The 15,392-nt window shown below is 48.3% G+C and overlaps 1 protein-coding gene across 3 annotated transcripts in view; it reads left to right on the top strand.

Annotated features, from left to right (window-relative positions):
• LOC147418193 (uncharacterized) overlaps nucleotides 1-14,207 on the top strand; it is a 98,226-nt gene extending 84,019 nt beyond the window's left edge. For 2 of the 3 annotated variants that reach the window (XM_086507516.1, XM_086507515.1), the window contains exons 11-12: nucleotides 13,373-13,513; nucleotides 13,604-14,207. In XM_086507516.1, coding sequence (XP_086363642.1) covers nucleotides 13,373-13,513; nucleotides 13,604-13,891 — 429 coding nt within the window. In that variant the 3' untranslated portion in view covers nucleotides 13,892-14,207. The remainder of the gene's footprint in view (nucleotides 1-13,372; nucleotides 13,514-13,603) is intronic. The other variant, XM_086507517.1, reaches the window with a different exon arrangement.
• The last annotated feature ends 1,185 nt before the right edge of the window (nucleotides 14,208-15,392 follow it).

Below are 15,392 nucleotides of genomic sequence, written 5' to 3'. Positions count from 1 at the left end.
GGAACGTTGAGCACTGTATGGAGCACTCACCTTGAACAAAGTTCAAACATTCATTCCGTTGCACCTTACATTGGTATCAGAGCTTTGGCAGTGTTCTGTATCACTCAAGGAAAGAACCACAAGAATCACAAGAATTTTTTTTGCTTATTCCGATTGCACGAACCCAAGTTCGTGTGGGCGTGTCGATTCCTAATCGTGTTTTTAAAGAGTGACAGGAATCCCAGGAAAGAAGGGCTTGTCCAGCCTCCCAATGTGTCTCTTTTCACTAATTGAGAGCGGACCGTGCACTTAGCGGCCGGCAAATCAACTTGAGGTGGGAAAAAGCAACCTTGGTGTGAGCGCAAGGCCGCCAATGGGTGCGCCCGCGGAAAAGAGCAGAACTCGAGTGAAGAGAAGATCCTTCTCAAACACAGATTGCAAGCGAAAGAAAATCCTCAAGAACCTCAAGAACCCAAGAACCCAAGACCCTCAATAACCCAAGTTCCTCGTGAACGTAAGAACCAAAGATCATAGTGCATGGTCATCACCCGAAGCGGAATGGATACTTCGCATACAGGTGATGAGCACGAGAGAGGTAACGAAGAATTTTTCCCACTAGGAGGTTTTTCCGACCCTCCGACTTCTCCATCTAGAGCACGAATTGTACCAAATCCTATGGAGGCGATGGTCAAGTCGATGTTGGATATGATGGCACAACAACAAGAAGCGAATCGAGAAGGGACTCGCGTTGCGCTGGCACAACAAGAAGCGACTCGCATTGTCTTGGAATGTGAGTGCGAAGAACGAAATGAAAGAAATGTAGTACAACAAGAAGCGACTCGCATTGCCTTGGAATGCGAGCACGACGAACGAAAAGAAAGAATAGCACAAAGAAAGGGACATCTGGATGGTCAGCTCAGAAGAAAGGGTCCCTCCAAAACCACTCTCCAGGATCCCACTGCACTCATGTCAGTGGAGAGCTTTCCCAAGCCCACAGCCTCCAGTGGCCAGTCTCAAGAGCTGTAGGGTCAGGATTTATAAGACAAGTCCTCCCACAGATGCCCACAACTCGTATCCTCTGAAAACAACACTCTGCCACCTGTGGGGCCTCTACTGAAACTCAGTGTAAACGACCCTCACCTTGTAGCTCTAAAAACAGGGAGGTCACAGACTGTGAGCAAGCCTGAACTGCGATGAGAACCTCCAGTCGCGTGAAGGCCCCCATCCATCTGGGGGCTGTTGACTCAAGAGGTGTGAGCCGCTCAGCTGGTACTGCCTCTGTGATATCCTGACACATGCTTTGCACCCCTCTCATGCCCTATAGCTGGATGCTGTGAAGCTCCTCTGACAACTCCGAGAACTGTAGCCAGTCACCTAAAGTTCGTGCTGGACCCTTTGCCATGGGACACCAAGAAACATGAGGTGTACTATCAACCAAGTGGCCTCTCTGAGTGCTAACCATTATGTTCCAAACAAGGGGTTGTCTTAGGCGCTCCTCCGTGCAAGTAGGTTGATGTTGCTCCTGGCCTCTCTGCAGCTGCTCCCAGGAACGCAGCAGACTCACAACAAAACGGTCCTCCAGTCTCCTGCTCATGCCAACTCTGTGCATCTCTGTGAAGATCCATCTGGTCGAAGGTCGCCAGGGGCCTCCATCCTGGGGCACCCTAACACTAAGCCGCTGAAGCAAAAACTCCTTCCAGGGATCCTCCCCTGGAAGCAATCCTCTGACAAGAAACTTCCCAAGAAGGGCTCTGCTGTGCTGTGCTGGGTCTATGATCCCCAACCTGGGAACATGGAAGAGTGATGACCTGCCATGCCACTTTGGTCCGGGCTATTTGAGTGTGGCGCCTTGACCAAAGGAAGTTCCTGATCAGCCTCCCAACTTGGGAACATGGAAGAGTGATGACCTGCCTGGCCACTTTGGTCCGGGCTATCTGAGTGTGGCGCCTTGACCAAAGGAAGTTCCTGATCAGCCTCTCTACCTGGTTGATGCAGGAACTCGACAAGATCCAACAAGAAGTGATGTACCACATAGTAGGCAACAACACTTGCTTGGCCACTACAACTCTGCTTGCGAAGGAGAGTCTTGCGGAGCTTCAATGTAACAGCTTCCTCCCGATGGACAGGAGGAGGGGAGCAATTTGCTACTCAGGAGACAAGTCGAAACCAACCTGACAGCTTAAGTATGGAACTGTAGTCCTTGGGGGAGTCCATCTGAAACCCTCACCTGACAGCCAATCAGGCGTAGGAGCACTAGCAACCGAGAAAGCCACTGTCTTTCTCCAGTTGATCCGTGTGCTTGATGCACAACAAAAGACCTCAAGAGCGTGCTCACACCTGTGAAGGTAGGCCTCCTGGCCCTCCAAGTACAAAGTTGAGTCATTTGTAAACTCAGCATCCAGTAACTTGTCGCCTTGAATAGGGAGCGGTAAGCCACGTAAACCAATATGCTATGAAACCAAACATCTGCTCATCGCCTCAGCATAGAATAGAAAGAGAAAGGGGGCAAGAGGGCAGCCCTGTCTCACCGAACGTGTGAGCATGAAGCTATCTCCTCTATCACCTGCCAAGAGTACCTGACTGTGTGCCCGTCTGTACAGAGCTGACACACCTCTGATCCAAGCATCTGAGAAGCATATCTTGCGTAGAGTGCCCTCCAAAAAGTCCCAGTCAACTCTATCATAGGCCTTCTCAAAATCGAGAAGAAGTATCACCTGATCCTCACCACGGAGGCGAGCGAGGGCAGAACCCTCCCAAAACGTAAAGATACTGTCAAGGATATTATGCTCCTGGACAAAACCAGCCTGTGTCCCATATATAAGGCTCTCTAGAAGTGGTTGAATCCTCAAACTCAGAGTGTTGGCAAGAATTTTGTAGGCTGAGTTGAGGATGGTGATGGGCCGCCATTGTCGAATCTCATCCAAGGAGCCACCCTCCTTGGGAATGAGGTACATCAGACCCTCACTCATGCTGTTAGGCATCCCTCTTGTGTGCAGGATGTACTGAAAAGCTCTGCAAAGATCTGAGCCAAGCAAGTTCCAACACTCGAAGAAAAAACTGGGAGTCAAACCATCCTTACCTGGGCAGCTACCACGGGGAAGTGCTCTGAGGGCCACGTGAAGCTCCTCAAGCTGAAGAAGCAGTTGAAGCCTCTGGCGCATCTCCTCAGTCACAAGACAAGGCATCTGTGCCCAAACTTGCTCTCTACATGCATCCTGATGCTCTGATTGAGCCTCTACTGATAGCAGGTCATTGTAAAAGTCAGTAGCAACTGCTCGCATGTCCTCAGGCTCTAAAGGAACCGACCTGTCGGGCCTCGTCAACTGGCGGACCTTGGCATGCATATGCCGGGGTCGCACTGCCTCAAAGAAAGCCCCTGTCACTCTGTCACCCACCCGGGTCCACTGAGATGCCTGTCGATGGAAAGAAAACTCATGGCGCCTCTCCTCTGTGCTGGCAAGCTCTTGGCGAGCCTGCTGCAACTGCTCCTCGAACCAAGGACTCTCTCGATGCTGCTCCTGCATCCTCTGCAAGGAAGCAACGCCCCGTCAGAGACGCTGCTGCTCCTCTCTCGCTGCAGCCAGGCGGGCCGAAGACTCCTGAAGAAAGAGCTGACTAAGCTGAGCAAGCCTAGAGGCCACTCTGTCAGTAGGAGAGTCTTGCATGTCTAAGCTCTCTGTCTAAAGAGCCACCACTCGCTCTCTGAGCGCAGACTCCAACAAGACCCTCTCAGGGATGTGTAGCATCGTGCTGCCCCTCCTCTGTCTATCTGTCACTGTGAGGATCACTGATTGTCCGGAAAGGAAGTCCCAGTGAGAATGCAAACTTTCCAGCCCAAGTCACAGAAGTGGTCACTATTGTAGAAGAGATCTATTTGAGATAGATTCACTCCTCCCACTGCCATCCGAACGAGAGAAGGCTAGGCTGTCTGGGGGCCTCACAAGGTAGAATGCTGCCACACATCTGAAACCCGCAGAGTATATGAGACCAAAACTCTGCACGTGCACTCGCCACATTGGGCACATAGATGTTGAGGAAGCCCACGAGGGAGCCCTGAACCTGCATACTGATCCACTGAGCCCTGCCTGGCACAATAATCCCTCTGTCCACAATGGCCTGTTGCAAGGAATCCGCAATAGTTATACATACCCCTTCCTTGATGCCTCCAGGTCCAAATGCAGCTGACCAAAACATCTCATATCGACCATGCAAAATCTGTCCACACCGTCTAATGCGGCTCTCAAGATGATGCTCCTGTAGCATAAGAATGTCAATCTCACCACCCACAACTTACAAGGCATCTCTGAAGCTCCTGACGACCCCTGTGACGCTAAAATTGGGGCCCTCCTAATCGCGCACATTCCATGAGATGAGCCACATGGAGTCGGTGAGAGAAAATAGATGCTTCCACAACAGCCAACCTCGCTATCTTTGAGGCCGGTTTGGATGGGGAGTAATCCGCATCCGTACGACCTCTATACAAGCGCGATTGGAGTGACTGTCCCGCCCAGGCCCAAGCGGAGCGTGCGGCCCGAACGGCTACATCCTCTGAATCCTCATGTACAAATACATAACAAGGAGGGCTCTGAGTGGCAACAAACAAATGCATCACAATGTGCTTGCCATCTGCTGCATCCGGAGGCGTCACGCGGAACTTGGCAAGAGGCCAAAGTGTCTGCACCAAATCTCTCACTCCTAAGTCCTCTGTGTGGTGTGAGAACTCAGTAGCGTGAATCTGGAGCCAGTCAAGAAAAGTGTACTGGGTCCACTCTGTGGAATCCCTATCGGACAGCGAAAGGAGAAACCCACCGCTGTGTCCAAAGCCTCAATGCCTCTAGTTGCTAGAAAGAGGATGTTGACTCGAAAGCAAGCCTTCTCCAAGTCAGGAGAAGAGTCACCCAGGAACCGTGTGAAGCTGTAGTCGAAGAAGTCCCAGTGTCTGCGAATGTCAAAGCTAGTCAAACCATAGTTACCCGGAACGGGAATGGGAGGGTCCGAATCGGGACGTGAACGGGGGGGGGGGGGGCGGAACGGGAACGGTCCACCTAAAGTAAGGCTTGAATTACCTCCATTCAGCTTAGTCCCAAATAAACTCCTAAACAATCCTAAAACTGCCCCCAAATCTGCCCCCTAACTTGCCCTTAAACTGCACCAAATATGTTCCCCGAACAACCCCAAATCTGCCCGCAAAAGCCGACTTTTTTCCCCCCAAATGCCTACTTTTGCCCGTTCCGCCCTGCGTTTCGCCGCCGTTCCAACTTATGTTCCGCCTCGTTCCCCCCATTTCGGAACACCGTTTCGGTTACACCCCGTTCCGGAACGGTGTTCTGTTCCCATCTCCGTTTCGGGAACGGGACTCGTCCCGAACAACGTTTCGGAACTATTGGGCTGTGTTTCTTCCTTTCCCTGTTACATTGAGTCAAACCTCTAGGGACTGCTGCAAAAGGAGAAGTCTGCACTAGAAAAGGCGGCCTCAGGTGGGGAAGTCCCTCTCGAGCCACACGGTTGGTGGTGAAAGCAGTACCAAGAGATCACCTCGCGCCAAACGCGTGTTGAGTCCCCTGCGTCTTAGGAGGAGTGGAGGGGGGGTCGAGAGATGAGGCTGTGGGCCCCACCGGGGAGAGAGGGGGGACGGGAGGCGGAGGTGGAGGCAGGGGAGACGGAGCGGCAGGGTCCGAGGGAGGAGGAGGTGGAGATGGAGGAACTGATGTGGACGGGGCCTCCTTAGGCGGGTCCTGGTAAAGGGGGTCAAAACAGTTTCCAGTCGGAACCTAATGCTGTTGAGCTACAGATTGTCGGCCACCAGGGGGAGCAGTGGGGCGAGCCCACCCCTGTTGGCGGCGGCCAGGCACCTGCTGCCAATCATTAGTTGTTTGATTGCTTGTGCTTGCGCTGTGAGTCAAGGTCTCCTGCGAGGTCGGGCCTTTGCCAAATGGCCCATCTGTCTGCAAATGAAACACTCATTCGAGAGGCCCGAATACTCCATGCTTTGACGGAACCAACCTGCACTCACCCGAGGTAGTAGGATGACCTTCGGGAGAGTGTGGGTGTCCCGAACCAGAACACGTACTGTGGGGATGCCGGCCGCCTTGGCAGCTATAGAGGCTACTGTGCGAGGTGTCTCCAGGACAGTCCCAATCTCTGAGCCTATCCTGGACAAGAGTGGCAGGTACGTCCTCCTCAAATCGGGAAAGCAGACAGAGATGGAAAGGTCTACCTCCTCTACCAAAACATGTATAGCCGGATCGAAACCATGTCTCCACTGTCGAAACTGGGCTCGGATTGCTCTGATGGCCAAGGGACTCATAGTGATGACCTTAGACGCCATCTCGGAGGTCTCGAACTCTATCTGATAGGAGCTACGTTCGAGGAATTGAACATCCAAGATCTTGGCCACCTCGCCGAGAAGGTGAGCCTGGAGAAGATCGCGCACCTCTCTTCTGCTGGGTCTGGTGCCGAGAATCTTGTAGATGACGGAAGTCACCTGCACGCATTCCACCTCTGCTGTGAGGCTCGCTTGCTCTGTCGGTGAAAGAGCAAGTCGGATGGCGGGGCTTTGCGGGATCGGGCGAAGGGGCTTCCTGAGAGTCCCTCTGGGGTGGAGCATGATCCACTTCTGCCGTGGAGAAGGGGCGAAATGAGTATGACGAGAGGTGGCCCCCTGCTCGACCTAGCACGTCGAAAGTGCTGATGAATTCAGCTGAGCAAGACCAGGTGGAGGGGGTTGCGATGCGGAAAGAGCGGGAGTGCGAGGCTGGGGCGGGCGCTGAGGCGCGACGAGAGGGTGGCTGAGTCGTGGCGGGCTGGGGCGGACGTGCTGGTGCTGCTTGCACGCAGCTGGCAGGGCAACGGGGGGGGGGGGTGAGAGAGGGGGGGTGCAATGCGTGCGCAAGGGAATTAGGCGAGGGCAGCAGGGAGCATTTCGACAGTTGTGTAAAATATAAAAAGTATGTGTCTATGCATAGCTGTATATTGTGGCTCGATGATGCAAATCGAGGATATGCATGTGGTAACAAAATGTTGTGCAAGGGATGGGTTCTGAACAATAAGTTCAGTGCTTTTTGATGGTGAGGTTATTTTGAAGCTGCGTGGTCCAAACGGAAGTAATTGTAGAAAACGTGCCCGTTGTGGGATAGTGGCCTTTAAAAGTTGTGACCCTACCTTGTCTTGTGATTGAAGGTTCTGTTTTGGTCGCCGCTGAAATTGCTTGGATGTGGTCTTCATTGTCGAGGCATCCGGTGAGCTAGTCTATTTTGGTTTCCATACCCACTTTACTTTTTATGGATGTCGATGTTGAGATTAAAGTGGCCTAGGTTGCTTGACAAAAGCCTTGGGTGGTTTGTCAAGGTCAGGTTTTAGGTGATGCATTGTCGTGTCATTTGGGTATCCTTAATTTTTTAGGATTGGTTTGCATAATGGACTTCTTTACCTAGATTTTCCTGACCGTCGCTGCAGAACATTGCTGGATTGGATCAGGTGTTGATTGAAGAGGTTCCTATACATAGTCTGTTTGTACAATGGGTGTGGCAAAAGACTGGTCATCTTGCCTGAGCTGGATCTTCCTCGCGCGGCACAGAGAAAGTTCCCTTAACTCTTCAAGAAGAGGACAGGTTGTTCAGAGCCCAAATGCGTAGTTGCATGGAAATGTTTCAGTAGTTGGCTAACAACCCAAGGATACAAGAGTTCTGGCAGGCTCCTACACAGGATCACAGGCTCCGACACAGGGCATGACTGAGCCGTTGCAAGAAAAGGAAATTTCTAATGCACAGAGGTCTCGTGGTACTCGACGGAAAGCCCATGTGATTGAGCAACCAGCAGTGTCCATTGATTGGAAGCAATTTTCTTTAGGTTTGGACAGGAACTGTTTGTGAAGTCTCTCCTTGCGAAGTCTCTCCACTTCATTTTGAAGGCGGGTGATGCTGTCGAGCTTTGGGGGTGTGGCGACGACCTAGCACAGACTCGAGTGGCCATGGTCTCGCCGGGAAAGCAAGGTCTATAGGATCTTGTTTGCTGCTTAGAATGGTTTCCACAAACAATGTCCAAGGTTGTAAGCTTGTAGTAATTGTAGTGCCATAGCACCCAAGGCGCCTTTTTGTGGCAGAGCTTGGGACAAAGGCAGAGCTCGGGACAGAGCTTAGACAAAGATGTGGTAGCTTGCTACATATGCTTATTAGAGGGCCCCTACAAGACAGCCCCTCGCGTAGAGAGAGAGAGAGAGAGAGAGAGAGAGAGAGAGAGAGAGAGAGAGAGAGAGAGATTTTACTATCGTCCTTGGAGGTCAAATATGGCCTATGGGACCACAATTACATGTGATGTAGTATGTATGTGAGTGATAAGTGATTCTCGATGCTTGAAAATTCTGGCGATGAGAGTTGCAATGGAGAGCCCACACTCTAGCCGGTAAAGGAAGGCGTGTAGGTCTAAGCATGGCCAAAAATGTGAGGGAAGCAAGTTCGGATGTTACTAAAAGCTGAGCACTCTACTACTACGACTCTCGAACTTGCAGTGAGCATAATGTGCACAATCGATTTGACTCTTCTCCATTGCCCCAACGCCGTGTCTCGCATAAAAGGGAGTGGGAGCTAAGCCGAATGGCTGCGATAGTGCGTATCGCTGACAAGGAGATAAGATCACGCATGTAAGGGTGAGTATGGTTTTCTCTATCGGCCAAAATTATGGTTTTGTAGTTGGGGGCAATGTGGGTGGTGTAATGTATGAAGCGTCACCCACCGGATTCCTCTCAAGCCGTAATCCATTCACGTTGTTAAAAAGCTTCATTCACTTGGGAGTCTATTGAGGCATCATATAGCAACTGTAATGCATCCAATCTCCCAAACCACTTCTTTATGTCTTGCATCCATCCCGTGCTCAATATCTTGCTTTGATGTGTCTTGAACTTTTTTGCTTGCTTCCCATGCAATTGTAGGAAGTCGATGAGAGAGAGAGAGAGAGAGAGAGAGAGAGAGAGAGAGAGAGAGAGAGAGAGAGAGAGAGAGAGAGAGAGAGCGAGCGACGTCCTCTGGCTGCCTACCTCTTTTTGTTTTTTGTGGAGAGATGTCCTCTGGCTGCCTACTTTTTTTGTTTTTGGTGGAGGTTATGTCTCTCTTCTTGCGCCACATAACCCCATAGTTGAGAGGTCTTGCTATGTCATTGGCTGACTCGCCATAATTGTTGGATCAGGAATATGTTGATGACACTATGCTCTTTGTTCGATATTGTAAGAATTCTATAGGTTCTAATCCTTAATTCAGTACTTAAACTCATAATTAAGACTTAAGAAACTTGAACTTGACTCAGAAGACTCTGTGTTTGACTCATTCATTGATTGAAATGTGTTACAAAGGTGTTCTTATATAGAAACTGAAGAGACACGATGAAAAGACATGACCATAGGTCAAGAGACATGACTCTAGGCCAATAGTCGTGTCCTTCGGCTGTAGAGTCGTAACCCTTCGGCGTAAAGGTGTAGCCATTCTTTGAAGAGGCATGGCTATTCGCCGAATAGGTGCGACTGTTGGGCGAAGGGACGCATCCTTTGGAGAATGAGGGGTCCGGATCTGGTGCGTCTTTGTTTCTGCAAAAGAATCAAGCGAAGAAGGTAATACAAAGACAAAGAATACGTCACAATCGTGACAGATATTACATACCTACCTTGGATAGTCTACGAGAAGCTCTTGCTACCTTTCTGCATGGCCAGTGGTGCTCTCATCAACTGGTACAAGTCTTTTGGCTCTCTAGTAGGAGTAGATGAAGATTGTCAGCCAGGAAGAGTGCGAGAGATTGATCCCTTGGCTCATATTTAAAGGCCCTTGGTGTCACGTGACACATCCAACCCTATGTGTCTGTGGACAAGCTACAGCATGACTAGGGTTTAGTTCAATCAAGTCAGTCTAGAATAGGAAGTGATCTGGCACTTTTGTGAGTTTGTTCGCAGACCGTGCATGTCCAGACACTTAGATTAGATGCATATCCTCTGGTTGCACACAGCATGATCATCAGCAGTACCATCAGATTCCACCAGGATCATTTTACAGGGCAGAAAACTTGTTTTCCCTATTTTTGACATTTTTCACTTATTATTTTTAAGTGACTTTTGTTGGGAACTGGGTAGGGCAATTTGCCTAAGATAATATATAAGGAAACCAGAGCTAGCACTTTCTGGCAAAAGAGGCAGCAGGAGCATTGGTCAACAAGCACCTTCTCAAGCAAGATCCCTAAAGAACCTGGTGTTTTCCCCTCAAGGCAAACCAGCGTTTTCAGCATTGCAGCGTTTCCACCACTTCAGCGTTTGCAAGCCAGTAGAACCCATCGCCAACCCAAGTAGCACCAAACCTGCATTTTTCAGCCTGTAAAAACAACGTTTTTCAGCATGCATACCAGGGTTTGTGAAGCATAAGATCAGCGTTTTTCAGCAGGTCCATCAGCGTTTGCAGCCCCATTAGCCAGCGTTTTTCAGAGCCAGCAACTCAGCGTTTTCAAGGCAAGAAGTCAGCGTTTTTGGACAGCAGAAAAACAACGTTTTTCAGCCATCCAGATCTGCGTTTTTTGAGCAGCAAATCAGCAGTAGACACAGCATTTTCCAGCAGATAAGAACAGCCCGCAGATAGCAGATTCAGCCAGCCGTCGTCTCATCGTAGACTCGCAACTTGCATCAGCATCTTGTACCAGATTGTGCAATCGATAGCGTAGACCTCTCTCGCCATCGAGAGAGGGGCCCTTGGAGGAGGGCTTGAGAACTTTCTGGTGTTGTATTCTCTTCTCTCTTTATCTCTCAGTCTCAGCACCTTCATTCACGGTGTTTATCCACTTTGTTTGTGATCACTTGCACTCTCTCACTAAAGGAACGAAAGGCTCTCCCTTCCGTAAGTAAGAGGAACCCTTGAGCACAGTTCGGAGCACTCATCTTGAGCAAAGTTCAACATTCACTTCCGCTGCACCTTACATTGGTATCAGAGTTTTGGTAGTGTTCTGTATCACTTACGGAAAGAACCACAAGAACCACATAATTTTTTTTTGCTTGTTGCGGTCGCACGTTACTCAAGATTTCTTGGGCGTGTTGATTTCTAATCGTGTAGACTCGCAACTTGCATCAACATCTTGTACCAGATTGTGCAATCAATAGCGTAGACCTCTCTCACCATCGAGAGAGGGGCCCTTGGAGGAGGGCTTGACAACTTTCTGGTGGCGTATTCTCTTCTCTCTATCTCTCAGTCTCAGCACCTTCTACTGAATTCTTACTCTTATGTCGGTGACGACAATGCAGCAATGACGCGCTGAAAACACAGATGCTGAAATCTGCGTTTTCCGGGCTGAATCTGTATACTTCGGTGGATCTGGCCGTGCGGCGAGGATCTGCTGTGGGAAGGTGAGATCTGCGAGGTTCGGGGGTGCTGAATGCTGAAAACTGAAAACACCGAGTCTACTGTGGTTCTATCGCGAAGATCCGCAAAAACGCTATGATTTTTGGAGATGCAAAAATGCTAGGCTGATTTGGGATCCTGCTGCAAAAGCGCTAAGTCCCTTGTTGTGCAATCTGCTAACACTAGGGCTGATCTGTCTTCTACTGGTTCTGCTACCGTCGGTTTGGATCTGCAAAAGCAAAACGCTGGTTGACCTGCTTGCAAATGAAAACGTTGGCTGATCTTTGCTTCTTAGCTGAAAACACTAGGTTACCGCCGGTGGGGGTCTTGTTGAGAAGGTGCCTGTTGAACAAGTTGTTCCTGCTGTCTCTTCTGCCAGAAAGTGCTAGCTCTGGTTCACTGAGACATAAAAACGCGTTTTGGCCCTCCGAAACTCTGAAACGGCGAAACGGGCGAAACGAGACGATGTTTTTTTTCCTCCCCTTTTGACCTGTTGACCCAAAACGGATGTTTTAGGATTTTTAAACCCATTACAAAGCCGTATGAGGAGGACTCTAGCTAGTTTCTTATTGATATTTGGGCATTTTATGTAGTATGGCCAAAACTCAACTTATATATTATTGGTCTTTTGGCCAGGACTCAAGATTCAGATCATGTATTAGGAACTGTTGGTGTGATTTGAGTCATGATTCTTGTTATGAGAACATGAGTTTAGACATTGTTATTTGTTTTGCCGTTGTAATTTATCATGGTTTTGGCTTGGCTAGGTATTTCAATTTCAGCTTTACCTTGTTCACTCGTGACTCAAGTCTCACATCTAGATTTGGGTATTTCACATGCCTTGACAGGTGAATTTGTATGTATATTCAATGTATAATTATAAGTACATACATGTAAAACGAAACCTGTGTTTCGCTTTCTTTGAGCTCCGAAACGAAACGTTTCAGAAACCTCAAAACCCCGAAACGCACGAAACCCCGAAACGTTTCATGTCACACTGCGAGTCTGGTTTCCTTATATATTATCTTAGGCAAATTGCTCTACCCAATGCCCAACAAAAGTCACATTAAAATAATAAGTGAAAAATGTCAAAAATAGGGAAAATAGTTTTTTATGCCCTGTAAAATGATCCTGACGGTACTGTTGATGATCATGCTGTGTGCAACGAGAGGCATGCATCTAATCTAAGTGTCCGGACATGCTCATTGGTGGAGATTGTTTTACTCTCGTCAGGCCTGGTGGGCGTTTTCTGATCCCGACTTTAGTGACCCGATTGTTGTGGAGTATGGGACACAGGTGTTTGACATTGCAGAGTCTGGCCATCATGGCTATCACATCAGATTGGCTTTTCAGGTCAGATGCTTCTTGATTAGTGCTTATATGCTCCTTCGCAGCCTGTTCGAGTGGTGAGCTCTTAGGGGTGGCACTCTTGTGTTGACCCTGTTTTCATAGCAGATGAGGCACCGCTGTGGAGGTTGTGGATCTGACAGGGATGAATTGGACTGGGGGCCTGGTGAATGGCAGTGGCCTTCTTTCGAGGGTGATGGGGCACCTCTTTTCTTTTTTTGATTACAGTGTATCCCTTGGGAGGACGACGCCCAGCTCACCGTCCACGCCAGTCACTGCCCTAGTTGTTAGGTTTATCAAATATTTTGTTTCCCCTTCTGATCTTGTAGCCATTCTATGCTGTTTAGAGGGTGGTTGTACTAAAAGAATAAGCTCTGCTTGTGGAGTGCGTTGAATAGAAACATGGACTTCCTCTGTATCATGATCGTCATTCTCCAGAACTTAAGTCCTTTTTTGCTTAAAGGGAGGATGAGACCAGAAGCCTGTGGTGCTTGTGGACAAATTGTAAAAATTGTTGGCAGAGATTTAATTTCAGTGCAACAGAGTGTATTTTTTAATGTGGTGTATTGTCTATTATGGTCTTTTGTACAACTGGAAATCGATCTTATATGAATGCATCCTTTTTGTTTGGGGGAAACGGAGGTGCTTTCTTATTCAGCGCTAATTAAGTTTGAGCTTCTGTGCAGGCGGGCCAGTTTTTGGTTCGGGGTGAAAATGGAGATGATGGCACCTTATGGAAGGAAGTTGGTGATGAAGTTCGTAGGGATGCAGAAAGGTTGTTCAAAATAATAGGGGAGTCTTATGCCATCTTGTCTGATCCCGTAAAGGTAAGCGTTCATGCGTAAGCTGGCTGGAACATTTTCAGATAGAGTGTTGTATCCATTCTAAGTTTGCTTCTCTCTTGTAACATTTTCTAGCGGGCTCAGTATGATATAGAGTACCAAATTTCAACGAGGAACGCTGCTTACTCAGAGTACTACGGTACAGAAGAAGGTTCGTGTCCGTCTGGAAAAAGTGGTCGTTGGCGTCGTGATACAAAGGATGATTGGAGCGGGCGTTCACCCAGGTACCAACGCTGGCAAAACGGACCAGATGCAGCACAACCAGACACTTATTCTGAAAGAGGTACAAGAGATTCAAGTAAATTTAAAGAGAGAAGGCATAGAAGCAGGAGGTCTGATTATTATTACTGGGACCAAGTCTAGAAAAGTCTGGAACCAGGTTTTGTAAGTCATGGTCCAAGAGTTGCTGTTCACAATGGTGCGACTCCTCGAAGATGGAAATAAAAGTTGAAAATAGCTTGTATATTTTTTTGCCCAGACTTGGTTTTTATTGGGCCTTTGAACCATTTGTAATGGCATATGCCTTCAATGAAGTGGCCTTGCATATTGTTCAAGAGAAGTGTACACTCTACATTCAATTTTTTGAAGGGCCTTGTAAAATTGGAATTTGAGACATTCTTGGAAAGAAGTTTACCATGTTTTCATGACGTGGGAAATCACCAGATAATTTTGCCAGAAAGACAGTTTTAGTTTTTTGATTTCCCACCAGTTATTCAATACAGCCCATGTGTAAGAATTTTTCTTTTGCGCCTGGCTGTTGTTTTGAATCACTTGAAAATGCTCTATGTCTAGGATAAAGCACTTCCCATCTTAGCAACACTTCCCTACATTTCAGTTTCTAGCTAGTGTCAATTTATCAAGACCTTTATACTATCTTTTAATCTGAATGGAAATATATTTATATGCGGCCAAAGGAATACGCAGATTCAATTTCAATGCGAAGGTACCTCACATACAGTGAAGGCTTAAATTTAGTATCTGGGAAAGTAAAGAAGAATGCGTATAAGTCAAGGGTCTTAATTACATGTATCAAAGAGGCCTAATCTGAAGGCCATGAATGCCCAAAAGGGGTTATCTTAGCTGATTTTTGAGCATTGTAATGTTTGTGATGTATCCTGTTCTGTCGGGACTATGTGGTATTGAAAACTATGAGTTACAGCAATATTTTAGATCATTAGCTGGTGAGTATGATAAGAGGGAATGCGCTCTAAATCAAAAGTTTAGGGTTGTGCATATCACCTGAGTGAATTGTTTGGTGTAGCTGTAAAGTTGACAAAAAAATGCTTCTTGAAAGATTCACTTTATGCTTGATATGGACCATAATGAAATGTTCATGTTGTGGGTACTTGTGATTTTGCATACATTTGGGGGGGGGGGGATTCGAGTGGTTATTCCGTCGCCCCCTTTCCACGTCAACATCCAGTCAAGGAGAGAGAGAGAGAGAGAGAGAGAGAGAGAGAGAGAGAGGGAGCATTGCCTCCGTTGCAATAGACAACCCATGGCACTAAGTGACATAGGATGGGACGTGGGGGCGAGTAAGGGGATCGACGGCGAGGGAAGTTTGGCGGGCATCTCGAGGTGGACATGCCCATCCCAAAAATGGGGGTGCCATTTGAGAGTCGGGATTGGAACTCACGACCTCGTGCCCCAATGCTTTTTGAAGCAAGGGCTAACAACTTCGCCCGTCCGCGCACGTTTGAAAGCATAGCGATTTTATGTAATGTTATAAACGCAAAACTTGGATTGGCCTAGAACTAAACCTGGACGGGGCCCCATGGCTGGGTTTAATTCTTGGCCAGGTTTAGTCTTAACAAGCGATCTACGGTGCATATTGCCTCGACGATTGCGCGTGGAATTCTCGTCC

Source organism: Adiantum capillus-veneris, chromosome 30 (genome assembly GCF_014529385.1).
Source record: "Adiantum capillus-veneris isolate H3 chromosome 30, ASM1452938v2, whole genome shotgun sequence".
NCBI classification, from domain to species: Eukaryota; Viridiplantae; Streptophyta; class Polypodiopsida; order Polypodiales; family Pteridaceae; genus Adiantum; species Adiantum capillus-veneris.
Note: the sequence above shows the minus strand (reverse complement) of the source record. Positions and strands in the feature narration are given on the sequence as shown.